The sequence below is a fragment of the Leguminivora glycinivorella genome, chromosome Z, assembly GCF_023078275.1.
Source record: "Leguminivora glycinivorella isolate SPB_JAAS2020 chromosome Z, LegGlyc_1.1, whole genome shotgun sequence".
Classification (NCBI taxonomy): domain Eukaryota; kingdom Metazoa; phylum Arthropoda; class Insecta; order Lepidoptera; family Tortricidae; genus Leguminivora; species Leguminivora glycinivorella.
The window spans coordinates 21,188,030-21,215,555 of NC_062998.1; the positions used below are offsets into that span (position 1 = coordinate 21,188,030).

Sequence of the window (27,526 nt, forward strand, 5' to 3'; positions counted from 1 at the left end):
GAGAATCTTATTATGTCGATTCTTATAAGACTGGATTTTGGAAAACTGACTCACTAAATTAATTATGAATTTTTATCTGATGCACGTTTAGGAAAACCCGCGTATAGCTCTGAATTTGTCGATCTTATTTGTAAAATTTGGAAAATGTTGAATACTGAAACTGGTAAATTTATAATACGTATATCCTGTACAACAAACTTCTCAGACTACATTTTAATTATAAGGTTTTGGAAAAGAGTAAACGAGGCTAAGACGAATTAAGTTTTTTTCAGAAATTACCTAAAATTAAGTGACAATTTCTTTGAAAATCTACATCACATAGAAGTTATTTTCGTAATAAATTAGTCTGCAACGTTTACTAAAATTGCTCTTATGCCTTAGTGACTATAAATTTCTATTATACATTTTTGGCAATTTTTTGAAAACAATCCTTCACCGTCACAATTATTACCACTTCTGGACATTTTCTTATACTTTGTTAGACCAAGTAGAAAAATTCCTATTATATGTTATATATTTGTAAACTACTCAAAAAGTCCGTTAATTTGATACCACACACGGTATGATTAAGCGCTCGGTTGCGATTTCACTATTTTTCACATGAGAGAAAGAGAAAGTTAAAGAGTGCATATTTGTGTTTTAACCCCCGACGCAAAAACGACGGGAAACGATAAGTTTGACGTGTCGGTCTGTCTGTCTGTCTGTTTGTGTGTGTGTGTGTCTTTCTGTGGCATCGTAGCTCCCGAACGGGTGAACCGATTTAGATTTAGTTCTTTTTGTTTGAAAGCTGAATTAGTCAGGAGTGTTCTTAGCCATGTTTCATGAAAATCGGCCCACTATGTCGCGGTCAGGAGTTTTTTCAAAATTTTAATTTTGTGGTTAGGATATTTATAAGATTACCATTAATGGAAGCAAATATTTTTATAGTGATTCACTTCTAAAAAAATTCACTAATGTATGGAAACGAGAAATATGAAAAGAGGCCTTGTAGAAAATGGTTCCTGTACCTCTACATATATGATAATATATTTTTACAAAAAAATACAACTGACTTCAAAAAGGAAGAAATAAAATATTATCAGTATTTTAAGTATACGCGTTACCGACGGATATGTTTGAAGTCGGTGCCAAGCCAAATAGTAAAAAGTTTTGGTCCTGTAGATGTTCTTAGAATTGTTTCATATTTAAATGTAGCCTCCCTAGACAACGCAAGGAGAAAAAGTCAGTTTCCATCGCATATTTGTGTGATATGGACATTGGGTGGTTAGAAAATTAGCTAAAGTACCTAAGTAGTATAAACTGTTTATTATATAGTATAGAAGGACAAAAATGCGTTAGATTTATACTATTGCACTTACTGAAAAACATGGTACGGCGGCGCCGGTTTGTAGAAAACTTTTTCCACATTTCCCCCATAGTAAAATGTTTCTACATATCTACAAAAATAAAACAATTTTTTTAAAACAGGTTTTTTGATTCCAATCGATTCCATTCTTACTTGCTTTGCACTAAAAACCCACAAATCAATGGATACATTTTCCATACATTTTGTTATGGGGAAAATGTGGAAAAAGTTTTCTTCAATTTGTAGCTCTTTAGTACATTACCGCAAGTTGAGCTCAAAGAAACATTCGATACTGAATAGGAATGGAATCGTTTGGCATCAGAAAAACACCATGTGAAAAAACATTTTTCTCAAACATGGTATGAAATATTGATGTTATGTGCCTTATAATTGGCAGCGAAGTATGACGTTGCAGGTGCGGCTAGGACGATTGATAGATAATGGAATTTCATACGAACCTTGCAGGCCAAGGCCGGCAAAGTCCTCTTTTTTCATTTCCAAACACAGATAATTGTGACATAACATCCAGGTATTTAGCCAATTAAAAAAAAACTATAAGGGGCTTTATAGACGTGCCGACTGCAACAGTAAATAAGCCAAACTAATTTTATTTTGGGGTATATAAAATTGACTCATTGAGTATCAGTTGGCTTTAAAAGTAAAATTTTAAACTTATTTCACTGTCCATAATGGGTAATCCATTATTGGAGAACTGAAGTCCATGATTGGAGAAAAAACACCTCGTTTTCATTTGTTTTTTATGAAAAAACCAATAGAAGTATCAATTCTGCAATACGCTTGAAATGTAAAAGAAGGATAAAAGACATTCAAATTTTAACACGCTCAGCGGTAGGTAGATGTTATACATGTATCCCAGAAATATCAAAAATAGGCAAAATTTTATCTTAAACTGTCCATGATTACCCAATCATGTTACCTTATATCTATATCGTTCAATAATGATCTATTGTATACATAAATGAAGACATGGAAACGTATAAGTCTTACATTTTACATCCTTCCTACGTCCTATATCGGATCGGATAATGTGAAAACGTCCTAAAGGGCTGGCGGGGGCGCTTGGGGAAGTGCAAGCGCTGGTTGAGTGGATGAAAAGAGGGGAGGCCTTTGCGTCAAAATCTAGGAAACAGTGTGTAATTTCAGTATGTGCATAGTCGTAGAAATAGTATTGTATAAAACGATGTTTAACCGAGTCAAAAAATACTGCCGCATTTTTTTCGGCTTCGCCCTCAAATTGTTACCAACGCCACTCGCCTTTTTCGACCTCCTTTAACCACCAGTTGCATAAAATACTATAATAATTATCGAATTCTAGATATTAATACTAAATTAGTAAAATAAAAAACATTCAAGTTCTTAAAAGTACGTATACTGGCAAATAGGTATTAAAGTTAACCGGTGACCGACGGCACCCGCCGCTTGTGCGAGCTGCATACTTATATTTCCACTTGCGGGGAAAATACACGGTGCCGATTGATATCACAGCCTAGCTGAAGATTCAATGAGATTTTATAACTATAAAATCCTCGAGTTGAGAGGATCCACCATTTTCCCAGCCATGAGCGCGACGTGGATGCTGGCGTCCATCACGAAGTACAGGAAGGGATACGTCGCCGAGAAATGAACTGGGGGCCGATTGACATACCCTGAAACAATACTTATTTGTTTTACAACGGGTCAACTTGTTGATTAAGACGCTGACAACACCCAATGACCTTGACGCTAGCGTACACTGTCTATTCGTATGGGAGTAAGTGAGAGTCACTAAAAGAGGGCGGCTAGGTACCAAAAGTACGGAAAAATATTAAAGAAAGATGCATTATTTGTGCAATATGTTTCGTTAGTGTTTTAGATATGTATATTTATGATATATAGATGTGCCAATAGTGCCCGAGCAAGCGAAAGAATCCAACCAATCCAATTTACGATTTAAAATCATCATTTATAGGTAAAATGTAATATTCAGCTTAAGACATCAATTTAAAAGTTATATAAAATTACTTAGCACTCTTGTGGAATAAATAACGCCATTTTGCTGTCTGTTTTCGAATAGCAAAGAGAGCCTTTACCAGTGGTGTGGGTAAGATGTACAAATAAGTATTAAGTATTTATTTCTATCGGCACTAACTATTTAGGTCATCCGCATTATCCACATTATAATTTCATAAAAAAATGACCTAGAATAACATGTAGTATCGATGGTTATCATAATTGATGAAACAAAATAACCGAACTGTAGCAGACCGGAAACAATTATGTGACCAAAATTTTGCTAGTTACTGATTCATTGCAGACGCATGCATAAAACGGGCAATTTAAAAAATCGCAATTTCAACTCGCGATTAAGCATTCAGGGCGAGTAATGTCGTTATCATGATGGTGATTGGTGAGCACGCGAGAGTGGTTCAATAGACGCACACGCCCGTGTCGCCGCGTTGCGCCATCGTCACTGCGCTGAGCTGCCGCCGCCGCGGACACACCAGTATCTCTGCCTTATTAGAGTAGCTTAACCCTCTGTAGTAGATACGAATCTACAAGTAGATGTTAGGGTGCGCGCCCACGGGGGAGACAGTTGCTCGGCGACTTTCGTATTTGTATGAAAAGTTGCGTCGCCTCGTGTGCGCACTTTCATATTAGGCCATGGTCGCGACAAAAAAATCGCTGGCTACAGTTGCCCGTGTGCGCGCTCTCTTAGAGGACCTATCTCGAAAACTGAAAGACATTGGCACTCTAATTACGGCTTAATTAATTGTAATCAAAGAGCCTGTGTTATGCGCTCCACGTTGATGTCATTGTAATGTAAATTGCTGGTCGCTAGCCGTGCCTTTTGTCTTTACTATGTACAGTACAGAGCGCGTTAAAACAATGGACGCATTCAAAGTTCGGTAGAAAGTGGAGAAGTAGGTAGATGACAATCAAATGTATCACTGGCTAAAACGCCTTAAAATTTGCTATTAATTTCCCTGAGAAATGATACTTATGCTCGTCTTACTCTTGATAGTCAAAAAGAGGGGGAAAACAATGTTTTATCTTTTTCGAATAGTTTCCCTTAAATCCAAATAAGAAATAATATTTAAAATATGAAAATGGGCCGTGTATAAATCACTTAAAAGCACTGTTAAATCCGCAGTAGCACAATCCCGAGCCGCAGCGAATGAACATTTCTACAATAGGCTGGAAAAAGCAGAAAATGAAAACGCTATACAGGGTGGCCCATTCAAATCGGTCAGTATGGGAAAGTCTGAAACTGTAAGACATACGAAGATTTGTTCTTAGGAACCATGTCACCGATTTTGATAAAAAGAAAAACTGCATTCATACAATTAAAAAAAAAAGTGTACCCAGCTGGGGAATCGAACCCGGTTGTTTTGAAAAAATAAACTTACACTATTTCTATTCAGATATCGTTTGTGTAGGTCTTAAGCAGTAAATATCTCTAAGAAACATAATGTCTAAAATGAATAAAATGCATTTTACCCCATTTTACATTTCGAACCCGGTTGTTTTGAAAAAATAAACTTAAACTATTTCTATTCAGATATCGTTTGTACACAACATACAATGTCTACATACATAATGTCTAAAATGAATAAAATGCATTTTATTCATTTTAGACATTATGTTTCTTAGAGATATTTACTGCTTAAGACCTACACAAACGATATCTGAATAGAAATAGTGTAAGTTTATTTTTTCAAAACAACCGGGTTCGATTCCCCAGCTGGGTACACTTTTTTTTTAATTGTATGAATGCAGTTTTTCTTTTTATCAAAATCGGTGACATGGTTCCTAAGAACAAATCTTCGTATGTCTTATAGTTTCAGACTTTCCCATACTGACCGATTTGAATGGGCCACCCTGTATACAAAACCGCGCGCCAGCGACATAGACTGACACTAGATATCAAAGGTAACAAGTACGTAAGGAACGCCCTAGGTACCCTGCTAACAGCGGACAAAGACATCACAGAAAGGTGGAAAGAGTACTATGAACACCTTATGAATGAGGAATTTCCCAGCGAGCCAATGCTTCATACACCACCAATCGAAGGACCCATAGATACTATAACCCTGGAAGAAACCAGGAAAGCAATCGCTAAAATGAAATACCACAAGGCGGTTGGCCCAGACCAAATCCCAGCTGACATTTGGAAGAAACTAGGATCCGCTGCTCTACCGTGGTTAACGAAGCTTTTTAACCACATTCTTAGTGAGGTAAAAATACCATCGTCTTGGCGCAAGAGCACACTATGCCCAATATTTAAGAACAAAGGGGACATAGCAGAATGTTGTAACTATAGAGGCATAAAGCTTACTTCGCACACTCTAAAGATATTAGAAAGAATCTTTGCCAGACGCATAATGGATATCAGTAGTATAACAGAAAATCAATTTGGTTTCGTGGCCGGCAAGTCCACCATCGACGCAATTCACACCATACGAATCCTTATGGAGAAACATCGAGCAAATAAAGAGAACCTACATCTACTCTTCATCGATCTAGAGAAGGCTTTCGATCGAGTGCCTCGGGAGCTTGTCTGGCAGTCTTTGAGAGCACACGCGATCCCAGAACGTTACATACTGATAATTCAAGATATGTACAGAAATACCACAACTTGTATTAAAAGTCCCGCAGGTCTAAGTGAATCATTCTTAGTAAAAGTAGGAGTGCACCAGGGCTCAGCACTGAGTCCCCTCTTATTTAATTTATGCATGGATTATATAACACGTGGCATACAAGAGCCTACCCCGTGGTGCATGCTCTATGCGGACGACATCGCGCTATTAAGTAAAACCGCCACTGGCCTTCAAGAATCCTTAAATAAGTGGGTGGAGAGAATAGAAAAGCATGGACTACGAATTAGTCGCAGTAAGACGGAATACATGTAGTGTAATTACGGAGCAACAGCGGACCTAGAAATTGATGTGTGCATAGACGGTACACCATTGCCTAAAGTAGAAAGTTTCAAGTACCTTGGGTCCGTCATTACAACCGATGCCAATGTTGATAAAGATGTTAGCCATCGAATAAATACTGCATGGCTCAAATGGCGGTCACTAACCGGGGTCCTGTGCGATCCCAAAATGCCAGTTAAGATCAAGGGAAAAGTATATAAAACAGTGGTGCGACCAGCCTTAACCTACGGAGCAGAGTGTTGGACTATGAAATAAGTTCACGAACAACAACTGCACACTAACGAAATGAAGATGTTGAGGTGGGCCGGCAGTGTGACGCGTCTAGACAAAGTCCGCAACGACTATGTTAGAGGTTCCTTCAAAGTAGCTCCTATCGTGGAAAAAGTGAAGGAAAGTCGCTTGCGTTGGTATGGCCACATACAAAGGCGCGAAGACGACTACGTGGTTAAGAAAGTACTCAACATACCAAACTCGGCCAGGGGAAGAGGAAAGCCGCCTACCACTTGGTGGAACAACATCAAGAAAGAGATGGACCGGGACAACCTAAGTACTCAGACAACCCAGAAACGAGTTCTCTGGCGCAAGTGTACAGGGAGACCCGACCCCAGATAAACTGGGAACATGGGTAGGACAAAGAAGAAGAAGATTTAAAATATGAAAATCACATTCGTAATTGAAAACCGTCCGATATTGCAAGCCCTAACCTAATTGCGTAAGACGAATTATGAGCATGAACAACGCAGGTATTCATTGGTACTGTATTTACCTAAATACGCCTGCTGATTATCTGTAGCTAAAATGATTGGGGCACGACGACGCGTAACGTCGTCCTTCACGGTTGCCAATTTAATTAATAGTGTAAAATCAATTTAGTAAACGTATGTTAGGTATGTATATGTAGGTATTGTAGGTACATGGATGCGAGTGAAGGATGTTTGGCGGAAGGCGCGCAAGCGTGACCGCGCGGTCGCGTTGACCCCAGCCTCGCGCAACAACGGCGCCGTTTGCGCTCCACTACTAATATATATATCAACATTATCAAAAGTGTTCTGCGAAATAGTATTTTATACAATCGTGATATAATACAAAGCTTTTCAGTCGAGTACCACGTTTAGGCCACAAAGCTTGCTGAGTGGCCACAAAGCTTGCTGAGTGGCCTAATAGTAAGGTACGAGAGTGAAAAGCTTAATTACATATATCACTATTGTATACAATATTTTTTCTATGAGTCATCATCTTCAATATCTTCATCATCAATGGACGAAAAAATCATCATTCAAGCTAAAACTAATGGTGTGCGTGTGGATTGAGTGAGCACCTTCCGAAAATTAAAAAAAATATGCTGATCATTTAGTAAAGGTTCTAAAACAATTGTAAAACGAATCTCTGAATTTGTAAAAAGATAAATCAAAAGATACAGTCATTAATATGTGCTCACTCAGTTCTCACAAACTACCAACGAAAACAGTGAATGTATTCATTTAACATATAATATTTATATACTAACATTTAGTAAAAAATATGCCAACCTACCTCTATAAATTTTAGATCACCTAGTTACGTATTTAATTTTTTACAAATAGTTTCTTATGCTCACTCAATCCTCACACTTTTGAAGAGCCGAATTTTGATGAAAAACATAAGATTTAGACCCCTATTATTATGTGTATGGAAGTAAAGTGCAATGGGAATTTGTAAAATACCAAACGAACCACTAACGTGTCAGGTTTTTTTATAATAAATTTTTGTAAGTGCTCCATCGATGAAGTGCTCACTCAGTCCACACGTTTTGAGAAAGTTAAAAATGTAAATATCTTAAGATTTGTAGCACCACAGACACTCTAAAGTACTTCAACATTTAGTAAAAATTTTTACTAAATATCCACCATCTAATATTTTATATTCGTTGTCTGGTTTTAAAGATATTCAGACATAACTTTTCTCATACAAATGTATCATGTAGGATGACCACACCACACTATGTCGGCTCCTGATTTTCCCCGCCTTCTCATTGTCATATTGAGATTGGGGAGTTTCGTTAAATTTTTATAATAGTTTATATTAAACTAATACCATATTAATTCTCCATCTGCAAACTGTTTTTAGGTTATGTTCTTGGCCTAGTGATGATATGTATTGTGTAATTTTTATCGACGTCAGGATAATAACCATATCGACATTCGTGCATCAAAAAGGACATGAATGATAATTGGTAAGAAACAAAGAATATAATACTTCACTAGTAAGAAACCAGAAATCAGGAGCCGACATAGTGTGGTCACCCTACATGATACATTTGTATGAGAAAAGTTATGTCTGAATATCTTTAAAACCAGACAACGATTATAAAATATTAGATGGTGGATATTTAGTAAAAAAATTTACTAAATGTTGAAGTACTTTCGAGTGTCTGTGGTGCTACAAATATTAAGATATTTACATTTTTAACTTTCTCAAAACGTGTGGACTGAGTGAGCACTTACAAAAATTTATTATTTAAAAAAACCTGACACGTTAGTGGTTCGTTTTGTATTTTACAAATTCCCATTTCACTTTTACTAAACTATACATACACATATATTAGCGGTCTAAATCTTATGTTTTTCATCAAAATTCGGCTTTTCAAAAGTGTGAGGATTGGGTGAGTATAAGAAACTATTTGTAAAAAATTAAATACGTAACTAGGTGATCTAAAATTTATAGAGGTAGGTTGGCATATTTTTTACTAAATGTTAGTATATAAATATTATATGTTAAATGAATACATTCACTGTTTTCGTTGGTAGTTTCTGAGAACTGAGTGAGCACATGTTAATGACTGTATCTTTTGATTTATCTTTTTACAAATTCAGAGATTCGTTTTACAATTGTTTTAGAACTTTTACTAAATGATCAGCATATTTTTTTTTATTTTCGGAAGGTGCTCACTCAATCCACACGCACACAAACTAATGTTAATAGCGTCGTTCACCGTTGTATCAACATCAAATTACATGGAAACCAATTGTTTGTAATAACCGTCTCTGATTGATCAATAACGCGATAGATAAAAAAAAAATGTGTTTCAGATGCATACAAATTTGCCAGGTATCGCAAATTAGTTATAGAACTTGTATGAAGTTCTATTTTTGAATTTTTTTCAGTTAACTAAAGTGAAGTGTAATGAAATATTATAGTTGACTAAGTGTCAAAGACTATCCAACACTGAAAAGTCAGCACGTATAGTTTAGTCTGTGGTGTCCTAATTGAGAGATTAAAGTCCACGACTAGAAAAAGGGTTTTCTTCGTATTTATCCGGAAACGTTCGTATTTATCATGCTAGTTCAGTCAATGTCAGTACATCTTGTACTGAGACCAAACTGGGACTGACTGAAATAGAAATAAAATGACACGTTCGTACGTTTCCGTAACAATACGAAGGCAAATCGAACGGTGTGCCGTTCCGATTTGAGGAGTTCCGTTCTGACTATCATCAGCAGTTCCACTGCACCAAATGTCACAGTTCCGTACGTAAATGCATGCTGTTCTTATAAAAAATACGGAGAAACTAAAAAGTCAAAAATAATAAACCTTCGAATTCAGATTTCTTATCGGATTGCAATAATCTAAACATCCAAATTATAAACAAATCAATTATTTTTGTAGTCGGTACCAGACCTGTTCGTCGCCTTGCTATTTCCTGTTTGTCCCACCCAACCATACGCAGGCTGGCCCCGACTCCAAAAATAATTGATTTGTTTATAATTTGGATGTTTAGATTATTGCAATCCGATAAGAAATCTGAATTCGAAGGTTTATTATTATTGACTTTTTAGTTTCTCCGTATTTTGTAACACGCTTTTTTTGAAGGCGGTTTTATTTTTTGTTAAAAAGTTAATTTATTTGTTGATTTTTAGTGGTTCCTAGTGATATTATATGTATCAGTCCGAATATATGTACAGTAGTGAAAGAATTATCCTTTAACTCCTAACCATTGAGGAGTTGACCTTCCATCATCAGCTCAGCCACATAAAATTATTACCATCAGGCGTAAATACTGGTGTACCTTTGAAAAATACACTAAAAACATTACATGTGCCTATAACATTTGAAGAGTTCCCTCGATTTCTCCAAGATCCCATCATCAGACCCCGACTTGGTGCCAATGGGACCATCTCGGGGTTATACCCGTTCGATCAAAAAAAAAATTTTGAAAATCGGTCCACGATTCTCGGAGATATCGAGTAACATACATACAAAAAAAAATTCAGTCGAATTGAGAACCTCCTCCTTTTTTGAAGTCGGTTAAAAACACAAACATCACCATATGTACGAGTATGCCTTTCAGATTTGAGGAGTTCCCTCGATTTCTCCAGGATCCCATCATCAGAACTGGGTTCTGATAAAAATGGGACTAATCTGTATGCATATACATTCGATCAAAAAAAAAATCAAAATTGGTCCAGTAACGACGGAGATATCGTGGAACAAACATAAAAAAAATATACAGACGAATTGAGAACCAACTTCCTTGAGATTTGGGTGCGGCGGTTAAAAATAAACTAAAGTACTGAATAAATAATTTGACGACCGGTCTGGCTCAGTCGGTAGTGACCCTGCCTGCTAAGCCGCGCTCCTGGGTTCGAATTCGAATCCCGGTAAGGGCGTGGTTTGTGTGATGAGCACAGATATTAGTTCTTGAGTCATGGAAGTTTTCTATGTATATAAATATATATTTATCTAAATAAGTAAGTATGTATATCGTCGCCTAGCCAGCCATAGTACAAGCTTTGCTTAGTTTGGGGCTGGGTTGATTTGTGTAAGGTGTCCCCCAATATTTATTTAATTATTTATTTAAATAATGTTGAGTGTACTTCGAATATTTTATTAAATATATTTTTGTTTTATTTGTATAAAGGATTGGGTGTGTTCTAAACATACTGGCTACTTTATGATTAATTGCCTTCCAACATCATTAAAATCAACCTTATTTTATTAAATAGCATTTTATTAAAATCCACAAATAAGTAGCAAAAACATTATGCAATATGCATGCAAGTACGGTCAGTATGAAATAGTTGGGGACAGCCAGAGTAAAATAAAATAAATAAATATTATAGGACATTCTTAAATGGATTGACTGAGTCTCACGATAAGCTCAAGAGGGCAGTGTTGTGGGTACTTAGACAATGATATACTTATATACTTAATGTACATAGAACACATCCAAGAGTCAGGGACAAATATCTGTGCTCATCACAAAAAGAAATGCCCTAATTAAATAGGCTACTTGACCCTTTTTTAAAGTCTATCTCATATTATTAATTACTGTCCAATTAACCGAAAAAAAACTACCATATTTTATTATGACTTGGAAACCGCAAAAAATAGTATGTTATATAACGGTAACGTTATGAAGGCTATAAAAGTTGAGTACCGCGGTTAGGCCACGAAGGCTTGCCGAGTGGCCTAAGTAAGGTACGAGACTTTTATAGCCTTCATAATGTTACGATTGTATACTATACTTTTTCTACGACAGCCACATAAATACCTATTCAAGAATAATAAAATGGGTTAGTTACTTACTTCATATAATGAATGGGAATATTTGTGTGGATCGTCGTAGCATTGAGTATTCTGTCCACAAAATGTTGATGGTGAGATATTGTTGCACAATTCTTCATAATATGCCAACAATGCGATTTCAGAGAAAGTTAAAAACATTTTTTTGCAATTTCAATGTCATAAAACAATCATAACATTTTTGCTACGCTGTATCCGACTTTTCAGGTAACAAATTGTCAGTCACTTTGAGCGCCATAGCCTTGATTTCTTGGGGAGTATATTGTTCACCAGAATCACTCATAATTACTTAAGTTTTTGCACAACGTCGACTTAAAATAAAGTATAAAACACTAAAATAGTTCAAATAAATTTTTTTAATTTTTTTTTTTCTTCGTCCTTCTGGACAGGCTAGGACCATAGGCCATACCGCCTCGTCTTGAGTGAAGTATTTCTATTTTCCTTTATTCTTCTTCTTGTTTTAATACTTATAAGTTATAAAATATAATTTCATTAGTCTTCCTTTTAATATCATGTGTCAAATCCAGTAAGCATGTCTTCAGTTGTCTTAATAAAAAATTCGTCTCTTTCAGTTGTTTCGTCATAGCCTTTCTTATTCATCTTGTTTTGAATTTCATAAGTCTTCCTTCCAATATTATGTCAAATCCAGTAAGTACGATAATAAGTCAATAAAATGCATAATGCGTCTCTTCCAGGTATTTAGTCAAATCCGTTAAGAATATTAATTTAATTAAAGAGTACTTATTTACAACATATTTACAGTATTATATACAAATTTATACAAAGAAATATAAGTTTTAGTCTCCTTTAATAAATCCGTTACTGAAGACGGGATTAAATTAGGTGCCCCATAAATATTAACCCATTAACGGCTGATTTTTTTTCATGTCGCCGATTTTGATAATTTTTAAATATATTACTATATTTCTTTCCAGGATCAGAGACCGAAAGTTAAAATTTAAATCGGACCAATAGTTTTGGAGAAAAATACTGATGCCGTATGGCACCTCTAGCCTTGTACCGTGTCAACAATTACAAGTTGTTATTTTTTAAATATTTATGTAACTTGTAAGTTTTACGTACATTAAGGATAAAGGCCTAAATCGTACTGGCAACTACGTTATCTGGATTGATTTTTACACTATTATAACACCCATCTAGGAGGTACACCCTCAGCGCATGGTATCAGAAAATGACTGATTGTTTAGGTAGATTCCAGACATAGCCAACTGCTTTATATTGATCTCACTAATTTTGTTGTAAACCGTTTGTGAAACAGTCTGAATATATCTGTATATTATTAGTAACCACTAAGTGACCAAAATCTTCATCACAATGTAGCATTGACATCCTAATTGTTCTATAATGGCTATAAAAACGAGGTATATGAAGCTCTTAATTAACTATACTATATGAAGCTTTTAATTAAATTGATACCGGTATTGAGATTTCTTAGCTGTAAAAAGCATCATCCTACCACGCCATCATCCTATCTTAATCTCAACCAGTGTTGTTAGAAATTAATTTATAACCAAGTGGGTTGAACCTTGATATACTGTATGGGCAAGAGGACCAACATAGATGTTATAACTCAAAACCTTACTTTTCTTGAAGCAATTTCACTAGATATGTTGAAATAGGACAATAATAGTCTAAAACTGTAATCAAAACGCTAAAACATAAGAGGAATTAAAACATAGTACACGTAATATTATATCATTTGAAAAGACAACATACTCGGCTACTGATGCCGTACGGCATCGGTAAATTTTGCCGTGCTATACACGGAAAGTGAAATTAAAATTTAATAGTTTTTGAGTACCATCGGATCAATAATATATACCAAAATAGAATAAAATGCATTTAATTTATACTTTACTAGAAATAAAACCATTTTTGACCATTTTCCTCAGACCGAACATGAAGAATTTGCCCATTTTTAGATACTATATTTTTGGGTACTCGAAATTAGTAGATATAATCCAAATTGCTACAATATATGTGGTTATAGTGATAACTGGTACCCTTAGGTATCTAATTCATCAAAAATCTGTTTAGTTTTTCAATAATTGTAACCTTAGACAGCGAAATACTAAGCACAGGAAAAGCGATGCCGTATGGCACCGCTAGCCGTTAATGGGTTAAGTAGCTCATCCATCAGCACAAGGCGCTGTATGCCGAAGGACGGGCAAATAAAAATGATGTGGTCCAAAGACTGAGGTTCTTGCATTTGACAGCGATCACAAAAAGGAGAGGGAACTATATTTTTACGATGAAGATGGTAATTTAAACAATAATGGCCAATGCGCATTCGGGTTATTGTAGAGTAAAATTTTCTATGGACAAATTTTTTGAGTTTGCAAAACCAAGGTTTACTATTAACAGAGACATCTAGTAATGAATATGTATGTGCTTTATTTTCTACTTCTGTACAGTAGTACCAAAGTTTTCCCCAATGACTAGCCATGCGCTTTTTTAGGTTGGAAATTACATCCGAATATGGTAATGCCACATTCAAATCCCTGTTGACAGAACTAGACGACGCAGGATAAGATACATTAACAATAGTCCTTGCTAAAAAGTCTGCATTTTCATTTCCTTCAACTCCTATATGCGATGGTATCCAGACAAATTTAACATCAATGTTAGTTAAAGATAATTCCCACCATAATTATTTAATAGCAAAAATTAGATAGTTAGTGCTAGCATTAATTTTGTTATTACTAAGACTTTTTAAGACACTCATGCTATCACTAGCGATTATCCAGTTTTTGTCAAGTTGATTTTTCTCTTTAATATGTTTCAGAGCAAAAAGGATGGCTGTTGCTTCAGCAGTGAATATACTAGAATATTTATTAATTTTGAACCCCACTCCCTTATTACTTTCAGTTTGATAAATTGCAAAGGACACAGCATCATTATTTTTGGACCCATCAGTATAAATAAATTTATAATTAGTCCATTCTGAGAATAATAAATAAACTTCCTCCTTAGAAGTCAGATTTGAGTTAATGATTATATTCATTGCCGAATATTTACTTTGAAATGTACCTGCGTAACAGGGAAGAACATCATCATTTAGATATATATGAAAATCTAGAAGGGAGTGATAAAAACAAGAAAAATCTTGTAAAACAAACATTTTTTTCTGAAATGAAGCAGACTGAGAAGCGATCAAGTTGGTAAGAAGCAAATTCTTTGGCAAACTGTAAAGCTTTAAGATAAATCTTTCCTTCAAATAACGAAATCTGACAGCAAGAGGTGGAAGATTTGATTCAATTTGCAAAGCACCAATGGGACTAGTTTTAAAGGCACCTAGTAATGTACGCATACATACGTTATATGCTTTGTTTGCTTTAGTTGTTATACTATTAATGTATTTTGTCCATGAGAGTTTTGGAGTGAAAGTAACACCTAAAAATTTTATGTCTAATGATATAGGCAGTGGAATACTATTGTATAAAATATTAGGTAAAGCAGAGCATTTACGACCAAAAACAAAAACTTCAGACTTAGCTTGATTAACATTTAAATTGAGGTATGAAAAGTACTGATTTAAATTTACAAGTGCCTCATTTAACGTAGCAGCTAGTAAGTTTATATCAGTTCCTGACGCATAAACTACTAAATCATCTGCAAATTGTAAATTTTGTACATTTGGTCCCAAAATAACATTTAATTGCCTAATATATAAAATAAAAATTAATGGAGATAGAATCCCTCCTTGACAGACACCTAACGACGAATATCTTGGACCATATAAATGCTTATTAAATTTAACAAATACTTTTCTATTGCTCAAAAATGCTTGTATCCAATTTATTATTTTTCCAGGAATTCCTAATATTGACAGCTCATTGCAAAGAACAGAAATATTGACACTATTGAAGGCACCGGCGATATCAAAGAAAACAGACAAACAATACTGATTTTTAGATAAACTATCATGAGCATCAAGTAAAAGCTGACAAATGCTTTCACGAGAAGACCGCCCTCTGCGAAAACCAAATTGATTGCAAGGTAAAAGACAATTTTGCTCTACAAAGAACTCTAGACGTTGTTTTAGAAGTTGTTCAAATATCTTACCGACGCAGGACGTGAGAGCTATGGGTCGATATGAATCGGGCAATAGCTTGTCTTTATTAGGTTTTAAAACAGGAACCAAACAATTTGTCTTCCATTCGTCAGGTATAGAATTTTCCTTCCACAAACGATTCAGTATATTTAGAAGAATGTTAAGGCAATTTGAGGTTAGTTTTTTTAATAAAATGTATGGAATACCATCAAGACCAAATGATGTATCTCTTCTAGAAAACAACGCAGAATGAAGCTCCTGATAAGTAAATGGATCAGTCAAATATTTATTAACATTATTTTCACTATTATTATAATTCAAGGGCTCATTGGAAACAAAATCAGGAGTGAATTTACATAGAAAATCTGGGATCCAACTGTCATCAAGAGAATTATTAGATGTAAATGTTTTATTAAATTTTCGCATGTAGTTCCATATTGTAGACAGTGGAGTACATCTATTAAATGAATTGCATAATTCAACCCAACTGTTAGTCTTTTCTGTTTTAAGTACAAGTTTTTTCAAAGCCCGCAATCTTTTAAATTCAATATAATTTTCTTCAGAAGGGTTGTTTTTAAAAATTAAATAAGCATTTTTTGACTTTTGGAAAGCTTCTGAACACTTAGAATTCCACCAAGGTAACCTAGGATACTTTAACGGTCTTGGTAAACAAGGATTTACAGGATGTGTGTATGAATTAGCCAAATTTTTTTGCGGAATAGATTGTTTAACAACAGAATGAACTATGTTACAAAATGAGTTAAAAGAATCAATTGGTGACATAGCACTAAAGTCAACACTGTTTAATTTTGTGTCCATTAATGGTGTGTACATTTTCCAATTTACCAGTTTATAATTTGGGTAAATTGGCAAATGTACATTATTGCATTGTATATTATTAAGTAAATTACTTTCATGTCTGACAACAATTTTTATTATTACAGGCAAATGATAACTACTACCAAGGGGATATTCACAGACAGACCAATCACATGAAAGTGCCAAAGAAGGGGAAACTAAAGTTAAATCAAGGGCATTTGGACGCCAAGATGAAGAACCAGTTGTTGTAGGCATACCATTATTCAAGAGGACAAGATCATTTTCATCAATAACATCTAAAACATCCCGACCTCGAGGCAGAGTATCAACACACCCCCAAGACATGTGATGAGCATTAAAATCACCTCCAAATATCATAGGTTTAGGAATGGACTTTATCAAATTGTCTAGATTATTTTTATTAAAAGTTGGAACTGAATTTGTTGGGCTGTAAAAACTGACTATACTAAATTCATTGTTATAAATTTTGATTTTTATGCAAACATTTTGTAAGGAATTATCAAAATCAGTTGAAATATGAGTATATGGTATATTATTATGAATTAAAATTGCAACACCATTGTGCTTGTTACCACAATCATTTCTAATAATATTGTAACCTTTAATACAAAAAGACTGATGAGGTTGCAACCAAGTTTCAGAAATTATGGCTATATGTATGTGGTTATCATATAAAAATTTTGTTAGAACTAGCCTATTACTAATTAAACTTTGAGCGTTCCACTGCACTATATGTAAAATATCCATAAAAAAATTAAGGTGTTTTTTTATTAAAAGTTGTATTCAAAACTTCTCGAATACTTTTAGAATTTTTCGGCAGTTCATTATTTGAACATATTTGAAGCATAGCTTCGACTAATAAATTCATGAATTTTTCATTTTTTGTTAAGTTGGAGAGTTGATTATTGACATATTTAGTGTTTAATTGAGGGAATGCGGCTCCATTAAACAGGTCTGAGTATTTAGCGTTTCTAGACTTTATTTTGTTTTCTTCTATTTTTTCTTTCTTTAAAGGACATGTGGAAGAAATCGCTATATGATCACCACCACAATTGGCACATTGAGTTTTAGATTTGTCACAAGATTTAAAGTTATGGTTGCCAGAGCAAATTGAACACACCTCATTGTTTTTGCAGTATTTGGCAATGTGATTAAATTTCATGCATCTTAGACACTGCTTTACGGGAGGAACATATATACCTACTTCATGTCTCCAGTGATCTAGTGTTACATATTCTGGTAATTGTGTTGAGGCAAAGGTCACTGCAACAGTTTGTGTGGGGACAAAGGATACACTACCTTGAGCATCCTTCACCCGTCGCATAAACCTTCTCACACTTATTACTTTCTTGGTGGAGGCTATGAGTTGAAAGATTTTTTTATTGGAGTAATCACAGGGGACCGATGTCAGCACCCCTGTGACTTCTGTCTCTGATGCAGGTATAGAAGCAATCATGTGTAATTCATTCAATAGCTTTTCATTTTTTATAAAGACGTTTGCATTATTGGACACATCAAAGGTTATGGCAATTTTGTAGGCATTAATGGACCTAAGGTGCATCACGCCGGAGACACAATGCTTCCTTATGCCATTTGACAGAGCTAATCTATCTTTGTCGGAAATTTTGAGATTATCTTCCTCTCTGTTAAGGAAAACAATGAAGTCCTTTTTCTGTGAATTCTCGTCGTATAATCTGGCATAATTACTGGCTTTATACGGTATGTACTTATCCTTTTCTCTTATCCGTGCAATAGGACGCTCCTTATTTTCAGCTTCGGCATCTGATGAGCTGGTCGAAGAGTAGGAGGAAGGTAACTCCTGCTCCATTGCCTCCGCCTCCGGTGGTTTTTCGCCTAAAATACGCGACCGCTTGCGGCCGCTCTTCCCCGTGCGCTTCCCTCCCCCCATGATGGGAATTGAGGGAACGCACAAACTATATATTTACAAAACTAATACTATAAGGACTATTTTACACTAAAAATATACAGTGAAAAGTTAAAATGTACAAATTAATTTAAGTTTACAAAAAATATTTTCAGCAGCGCGCCTTTTCAGTTCAACGTTCCCGCCAAAAAAAAAAAAGTTTTCAAATAATTTTTTAAAAAGTTTACAAATGCGGGAACCAATAATGCACAGCCAGAGAATGCTCAACCCAAGAATTTACGACCCAGGAATTGGCGTCCATGATGTACGAGAGTTCTTGGGCCGTGAATTGATGGGTTGGGCATTCTCGGGCTGTACACGTTTGGTCCGGGCGATAATTCGAAGCCACTTTTTTTACAGGGCGGCAGTATTGTACGACCCCGTAATTCGCGTCCAAATAAGTGGACGCCGATTTTGGGCTGTACATTTCTGGGTCGTACATTAACCGAACTCTTCATGCCTTAGGCTCCCCACAGACAGTCTTAAAAATTCATAATCTTAAAAAAAACTTGTATGCAATCTGACAGTTCAAACTGACACTGACAAGACACTGACAGATCTGAACTGTCAGATTGCATACAAGTTTTTTTTAAGATTATGAATTTTTCTTCATGCCATAGACAAGAGAAATAGAAAATAAGCCGGTTTTCAATTACGAAAAATGTGGTTGCGTTCAAGAATATTTAAATGTCAAATGTAAAATTATTTGATAAACTTATGATTTTTACCTTTGTTTTGCAATATCTAATATGTAAAACGCATTTCAGTTTATTTTTTCATCTTGATTTAAATTATGAACCTAAATATTATATTATTTATTAAGAGTTATTTATTATTGCAAATGAAAACATACCTGATAAATGGAAGTTGTACTTTTAAAAATAAACTTACAGAACTCCTATATTCATATGAATACTGCTCAGCAGTTATCATATTAACCTATAGACAAATAGACTTTTCTATCGTTACTCAAATGAACTTAATTTGGATACCGCTGACAATAATCTAATTGACAGATTTAAGTGCTGGAGTAGAAAAACATTTTTAAAGTATACTACGAGTGAATGATGAATCGTTAAAGTCGACGTTTTTCAGTACAGATGGATATAATGATTAATGAACCACTTCTCGAACTAGTGCGTAAAAAAGCGACCATCTGTACTGAAATAGTACATTTCGATACAAGTGCGAAAAAGAGGAAGTTCGAAACGAGTGGCGATAAATTAAAACACGACCGAAGGGAGTGTTTTAAATCGACACGAGTTACGAATTTCTTTTTCGCACGTGTATCGTACGACGTTTTTCAGTACAGATGAGCCTCCAAAGTTTCGACCTGGCATATAATGAACAACTTCTCGAACTTATTACACGTATTTTTAATCGAAAATACGTAGCCATCATACACTTTTAATACCCAAAATCTATAAAACATTGGTTTCTTATGTCAAATACTACAGGAAACAATCAATTCTTGTGTAAATTTCGATAAGAGTCTAGTAGCCTACAACAGTCAAGGGGGACATGTTTTACAAGGCCTTTATTTGTACATATTAAATATTAAGAACTGTCTTAAGCAACCATCTGCTCTTTAATCTTGATCATTATACGTATGTATTATCTACAATAAAAGAGAACGACAAACAAGAGGGAGCCGTGGTAATATACCTACACCGACAGTCAAGCGGCACTAAAGGCTTTAAAAATAACATCGGTGACCTCATCCCTTTGTAGGGAGGAGATCAACTCGATAAGCAAGCAAAGAAGTGTAACGGTTGCTTGGGTACCGGGACACCAGGGAGTTACAGGTAATGAGAAAGCGAGCGAGTTGGCAAGGGCGGAGGCGGAATTTTTGGGTCCGGAACCGGCTCTGCCGATGTCAGCTAATAACATCACGAAGGGAGTTAATGAGGAAATAAAAGAAATGGAAGCACAAAGAGACTGGGAAAGAGAGACCAGATGTAGACAGACGAAGATGATGATAGAAGGTAGAGACCAAAGGAGAACTAGGTATCTTCTGAAAATAGGTAAGAACAGTCTAAGAGTGTTGACCGGTATCATTACGGGGCACAACACTCAATAGACATATGAAGATTATAGGTAAGTAGTGACGAATCCTGTCCATACTGTGGCAAGGAAGAGACAAGCTTACACTTATTAGCAGAATGCATCATGTACGCGGCAACGCGATATGATACATTCGGTAAAGACTGAGAGAAGATGAACTCAAGGATGTCGAATTTAAAGATGAGGAAGAAGGATCTGTTCTGCAGGAAAATGAGAAGATTTGAGGAGATAAGTGTGGGGGTGCAGCCGGGACAGTAACCTGCAGCTCCAACTCCAGGGAATTGGGCTGAATGAACGCATCATGTGATCGACAGCCCGCTTGTTTCCGACCAGGCGTCCATGCGCGGATCCAGGGGGGGGGGTCATGGGGGTCATGACCCCCCCGGAGCCTAAGTTGGCCATACAAATAGACCACGTGACCCCCCCCCTGGGGCCCCGGGCCTTTACCACGTGACCCCCCCCTGGGCACGAAGCTGGATCCGCGCTTGCAGGCATCCCTACACTACACTACATCTCCATATTGCGAGAATCTGCCACCGTGTAAGCATCTGTAGCTTTCATAATAATTACTATGTTTAATCTTTACATATTAAATTAAAACGTAGGTATATTATACGCAGAAAACTGTTAAATGTCAATGTCATTGTCAAAGCAACTTTTTTCTGACGACCGTCGAAATGTAGGCACAGCGAGTATTTCTAATCTCCCGTTAAATGGGTTTAATCAAGTTATTTTGAATTTTCTCAAGAATAACTGAAAGTAAAAATCCAATTTATTTTTATATGTGCTCAGCACAAGCCCTAATCTACAAATAGACTTCAATTTTTAGCTATTATGAAAAAATGAAATGTTGTCAATATAATTTTTAAGAAAAAAAAAACCGCCTTCCTTTGGGGTTCTGGTGATAAATACTCTCAAATGTTGGATTATGTTATCAATTCGTCTGTATATTTTTTAATGTTTGTTATTCGATATCTCCGTCATTTCTGAACCAATTTTGAAATCTGGATGATTCTGAAGTACTTACAGATGAGAATGATTATCAGAACGGAACTCTAACCAGGGGCGGCTCACTCTTCATCAGCAGTTCCACTGCACCAAATGTCACTGTTCTGGACTTAAGTGCATGCTGTTCTTATAAAAATACCAAAGTCACTATAAGTGTGCCGTTCAGATTTGAGGAGTTCCGTTCTGACCATCATCAGCAATTCCACTGCACCAAATATCACTGTTCTGGACGTAAGTGCATGCTGTTCTTATAAAAATACCAAAGTCACTATAAGTGTGCCGTTCAGATTTGAGGAGTTCCATTCTGACCATCATCAGGAGTTCCACTGCACCAAATGTCACTGTTCCGTACGTAAATGCACGCTGTTCCTTTAAAAACACAAAAATCACCATATGTATGCCTTTCAGATTTGAGGAGTTCCCTCGATTTCTCCAGGATCCCATCATCAGAACTGGGTTCTGAGAAAAATGGGACCAATCTGTATGCATATACAATCAATCAAAAAAAAAAAATTTTTCAAAATCGGTCTAGTAACGACGGAGATATCGAGGAACAAACATTAAAAAAAAAAAAAAACATACAGACGACTTGATAACCCCTTCCTTTGAGATTTGGGAGGCGGTTAAAAATTACATGCTGACATCATTTGTTTAAACTTCGTCCCTTGAATGAAACCCACGCAACGCTGAAAATTCCACTTTTTGAACCACTTGCTACACTCGCGGTTCAATAAGTATTGGAATAATATTTTCACCACACCAACTTTCTTTGCTATTCGAAAACATATAGGAAAATTGCATTTTATCCACAAGGGGGCAAAGTAATTTCATACAAATTTTAACTCGATGTCGTAATCTGGCTGCTAGATTTTACCCATAAATGATGATTTTTAATCATAAAATTGATGGATTTGATGTATGTATTTTGATGTTTTATAGTCAGTATTTTGTTCGTGTTGGTGTGAAAAAAATTTGTGTTTCACTCGGTGGCAAAGTTTGTTTGCCACCTTCGTGCCTTGACACCCTCGCAACGCTCAAGATTCCAGTTTTTGAACCACTCGCTACGCTCGTGGTTCAATATTGGAATCTTTCGCTTGCTCAGGTATCAATATTGGCACGTGCGGTTAAACAACTACTTTGCCCCCTTGTAAAACAAATAACTATTTAATACACCATGTAATAATCATTTAAATAAATTTTGACGTGTAAGTCCGTTTTCACATTATCCGATCCGGTATCGGATGTCGGAAGGATTTCAATGGAAAAAATCCAAGATGGCGCCTGTAATGTATGAGATAGATATCGGTCCGACATCCGATAGCGGATCGGATAATGTGAAAACGCACTAATATGACATGTAACAGTGCATGTAACAATATAAATACTTACTAATATTATAAATGGGAAAGTGTGTGTGTCTGTTTGTTTGTCCGTCTTTCATGGCAAAACGGAGCGACGAATGGACGTGATTTTTTAAGTGGAGATATTTGAAGGGATGGAGTGCCATAGGCTACTTTTTGTCTCTTTCTAACGCGAGCGAAGCCGCAGGCAAAAGCTAGTTATAAATAATTGAGTATGAGTATTGGAGTAACAAAAGTAGGTATTAAAGTATAAGTAGTACTTAGATGAGTATTAGGTAGGTAAATTAAAAGTAGTTGTGGTATAGGCACAGAATATATAATAGTACAAGTACAGAAGGCTCACTCCTTTGATGTTCACAAAATGCCGCCATTCTAAATTCTTACCTACATTAACAAACGGACCGTACGCGAGGAGCCGACATTGAATTCTATTGCGCCGCGTGAAGGTCGTCACCAGCGAACGGGCCGCGAACTCGCGGCCGCCGGCATGTACTTGCAGCGCGGCGATATAATCGCGGAGTGAGCCGCCCCTGGTATAGGATAGACATAATTGTGATAGAAAGTAACTTACTACTGGCGTTGCGGTCGTCGGCGCCGTACTTGCGGATGGCCACGGAGACGGCCTGCTCGATGCTGCGCACGAACACGCCCGCCTGCGGCGTCATCGGCGCGAAGTCGCGCTGCCGCGGCTCGAACACCTCAACGATGCCCAGCTACAACAAACGTCTCACTTTATCATCTGTTAGGTGTTAGGTACTTCTACCAACTAATAAAAAGGTATTACTTACCAGCTACGACAAAACATTATTAAGTACCTTGTTGTACAAGGGGCCAAGTTCTAGTTTATCTTTAGAACAAACAACCGAACAAGCGTTACCGAAACCGCGGCCTGGCCACGGACTTGGTCTAAGCGGTGAGCGGGGCGGCGCGCGGCGTGGTGGGGAAGCGCGGCGCGGGGAGCATGCCACGTACTTCGCAGTCGCGGCAGCGGCATCGAGCGGAGGGGACGGATTCAAAATGGTGTTATCCAAAATTGCTCGTCAGTTTCTCGAAAGCAGCACATATTTCGGGCAGGATATTTTAAATCTGAGAGAAGGAGTACACGAAACTAACAGACGTACACATGGCGAATTTACAATTTTGTATGAAGAACACAGAAAGTACCCGGAGAAATTTTACGAGTACACCAGAATGAGCATCGAACCCTTCGATTACATATCTCAATACTAAAACAACTATAAAATTCTCAGTACCAAATATTTAAAATAACTAAAAACACTACTCTCTGTATAATACTTACTAGTATGAAATCACAGCCTTTTGGTAACGTCAAAATCACATTCAAAAATGTATACCTAATCATAAGTTACCTATCTAATATTTCCGTGATAAGCGCTTCCGAGTCCATTTCGCGAGCGAATCGTGTAATAATTTTTGGTCGGAAGCGAACCGCCCGATACGTGCCGCCAATATCGCTGGTCGCGCCGCTGTAAGTGTGGCGTCGTCCACTAGCCCGGTACGTTTGTTTCCCCCGCGCGTCGCACCGCGCGCCGCTGCCGCCCGCCGCTCAACAAAATTCGCGCGCGTTGTCGCCAGCGGCGGCGGTTCGTGGCATCCTAAATGCGTTTTTAGGCTTTTGTTTCTCCCGCTCACCGCTCGCCGCTGCCGCTGCCGCAATTCGCGCGTGTCTGTGGCCAGGCCGAAGCGAACCGAATAACCATAAACTAACCACAAAATTAAATTTTTGAAAAAAACCCCGACATAGTGGACCGATTTTCATTAAACAAATAAAAAAAAAAGTAAGTCTGAAACGGTTCATCCGTTCGGGAGCTACGATGCCACAGACAGACACACATACAGAGAACAAACAAACAGATAGACAGACACGTCAAACTTGTGGCACCCCGTCGTTTTGGCGTCGGGGGTTAAAAATGAAATGTTAAGCGATTAATGAAATATGTAGTATTTATGTTGATTAACCTTTTGCAAGTCAGCAGTAAGCGTTACATGGCCTTTGACAGTAAAGCTGGGCAGCGTGGCGCGCACCTGGCGCGGGCGCAGCGCGGCGTACACGTCGCGCAGGTCAGAGTGGCGCGCCAGGCGGGCCAGCAGGCGCGCCAGTTCGGCCGGGTGCGCGCGCGCCGGCAGCAGCGCCAGCAGGTAGTAGCGCTCGCTGTCGAGCGGCAGGCGCAGCGCCGCCGCCTCTAGGTGCGGCAGGAAAGCATGCTCCAGCACTGCGTCGTATTGCATATACGACACCTGCACATTACATACACATACACACACTTTCTTTACTTACTTATGCACTTTGCACAATATCTCGTCGTTCGTCCTATACTAGTAGTAGGGTATTTCCTATGCTTACCAGAGAATACCTCCCATACTTAGGGGAAGGTTGCGATCATTGGACAAATTAACTTCGCTACTCTATAATTTACCTACAGATTTTATGTCAAGTTATAAGTTTTAATTCTTGAGTTCTTGACATGTATTTATGAATTACCTTATTCACAAGAAATAAGCCAGTCAAGTGCGAGTGTTCCGTACAAACTTTCAATAGTTGAGTCATCAAAATGTTATTCATAGAACTCTACAGACTTGACTCCATTTCCCACATAACAAGTAATATTTTTATATACAATTTTATTGTTAGACTACGTCCAAATAAATCAAGACTATTCGACTTTAATAGTTATGACTTACGACATGTCGCAAGGACGCTCCTGAACCGACCTCATTAGGTATATCAGGAAAAACGCGATGTAGGAAATGAGCGTTCATCGTACAGAGACATCTATCGGCAAACTGAGTAAACTAATGCGCGCGAGCTATTATAGTATGGAGATGGAAGATGATTTTTATGGGATAATTTTATTGTTTATTGCAATGACCGATATTAACCATTTTGCCTCTATTTGAAAGCAGGTAATTTATTTGTTATTCTGTTAAAAAATATACCCGCAAGGGTGTTGAAATGAAAATGTAAATCTGAAAGGTTTTCTATAAATTAAAAAAAAAAGGTTTTTGTACTCGTCGACTTTAGGCTTCCCACAGACAGTCTTAAAAATTCATAATCTTAAAAAAAATCGTATGCAAATTGACACTGACAGATCTGTCAGTGTCTTGTCAGTGTCAGTTTGAACTGTCAGATTGCATACAAGTCTTAAAAATTCATAATCTTTTTTAAGATTATGAATTTTTAAGACAAGTTTTTTTTAAGATTATGAATTTTTAAGACTGTCTGTTGCCGGCCTTAATCTGTCAATTAGGACACCACAGACTAAACTATATGTGCCGACTTTTCAGTGTTGGATAGTCTTTGATACTGAGTCAACTATAATATTTAATTACACTTCACTTTAGTTAACTAAAAGAAATTCAAAAATAGAACTTCATACAAGTTCTAAACTAATTTGCGATACCTTGCAAATTTTTCTGCATCTGAAACTCATTTTTTTTAATATATCGCGTTATCGACCTATCAGAGACGGTTATTACCAGTTATTACAAACAATTGGTTGCTAGGTAATTTGATGTTGATACAACGGTGAACGATCTATTAACATTAATTAATTTTACCTTGAATGATGATATTTTTCGTCCATTGATGATGAAAAGGATGACTCATAGAAAAAGTATTGTATAAGTACAATAGTGCTATAATTAAGCAACTAGGTATCGTATCGGAACAAATGGCTAGAAACTGTTGTTTAAAATTGGCTCATTAATAAATGTTTAAGCATTATACGTCTACACACAAATTCAATTGCAAATGTAATTATACATAAGTAATTTTTCATCACATTTGCTGTTTAAAGGTCTCATTGCGTCTACGTGTATGTACTGAAGAATAATGTACTATTTTATTCACGAGAGAGTAATGGATTTAGTTTTAAAAATTAATACAATCCGTACAATACTTCAGGCAAAGAATGTTTCAATCAGCCAAAGATTTTTTTGCACAACTAAAATTTGACTATTAAGCTGTAAAAAAATATTATACGGTATGAAATAGTATTTTTTAATACAGTTGCTCAAAAAGTGCCCGTTTTTTGGCTGTTTAGCGTGCGAGAAGTTGGTTTTTATGCATTCGTGCGTAAAAAGTATGCGTTCCATTTTACGACTACTTACCGAGCTGTTTTAATATATTACTGTTAATATAGATTACTAAGAATATTTTACTAAGACGGAATACTCGTAAAACTATAAACATACTATTAAGTGATTAATGTTTAAAACATTGATATTTCATATGTAAATTGTTTATTTTTAGTCATACTAAACATAATTTATAAAATGGTTTATACTTTGAAAAAGTGGCTCATAATGAGTCGTGTAAACAGAACATGAAATGGAACGAAACGCGTCGTCTGTCATTTAGGCCAGCAACAGACAGTCTAAGGTCGGCAA

General features: G+C 36.5%; 1 protein-coding gene across 1 annotated transcript in view; it reads right to left on the reverse strand.

The window, feature by feature from the left end:
- Positions 1-2,719: 2,719 nt before the first annotated feature.
- LOC125241843 overlaps positions 2,720-27,526 on the reverse strand; it is a 44,079-nt gene continuing 19,272 nt past the window's right edge. The window contains exons 3-5 of the mRNA XM_048150505.1: positions 25,097-25,375; positions 23,688-23,829; positions 2,720-3,012 (exon numbers count right to left, since the gene is read on the reverse strand). Of these exons, the coding sequence (XP_048006462.1) occupies positions 2,882-3,012; positions 23,688-23,829; positions 25,097-25,375 (552 nt within the window). The 3' untranslated portion in view covers positions 2,720-2,881. The remainder of the gene's footprint in view (positions 3,013-23,687; positions 23,830-25,096; positions 25,376-27,526) is intronic.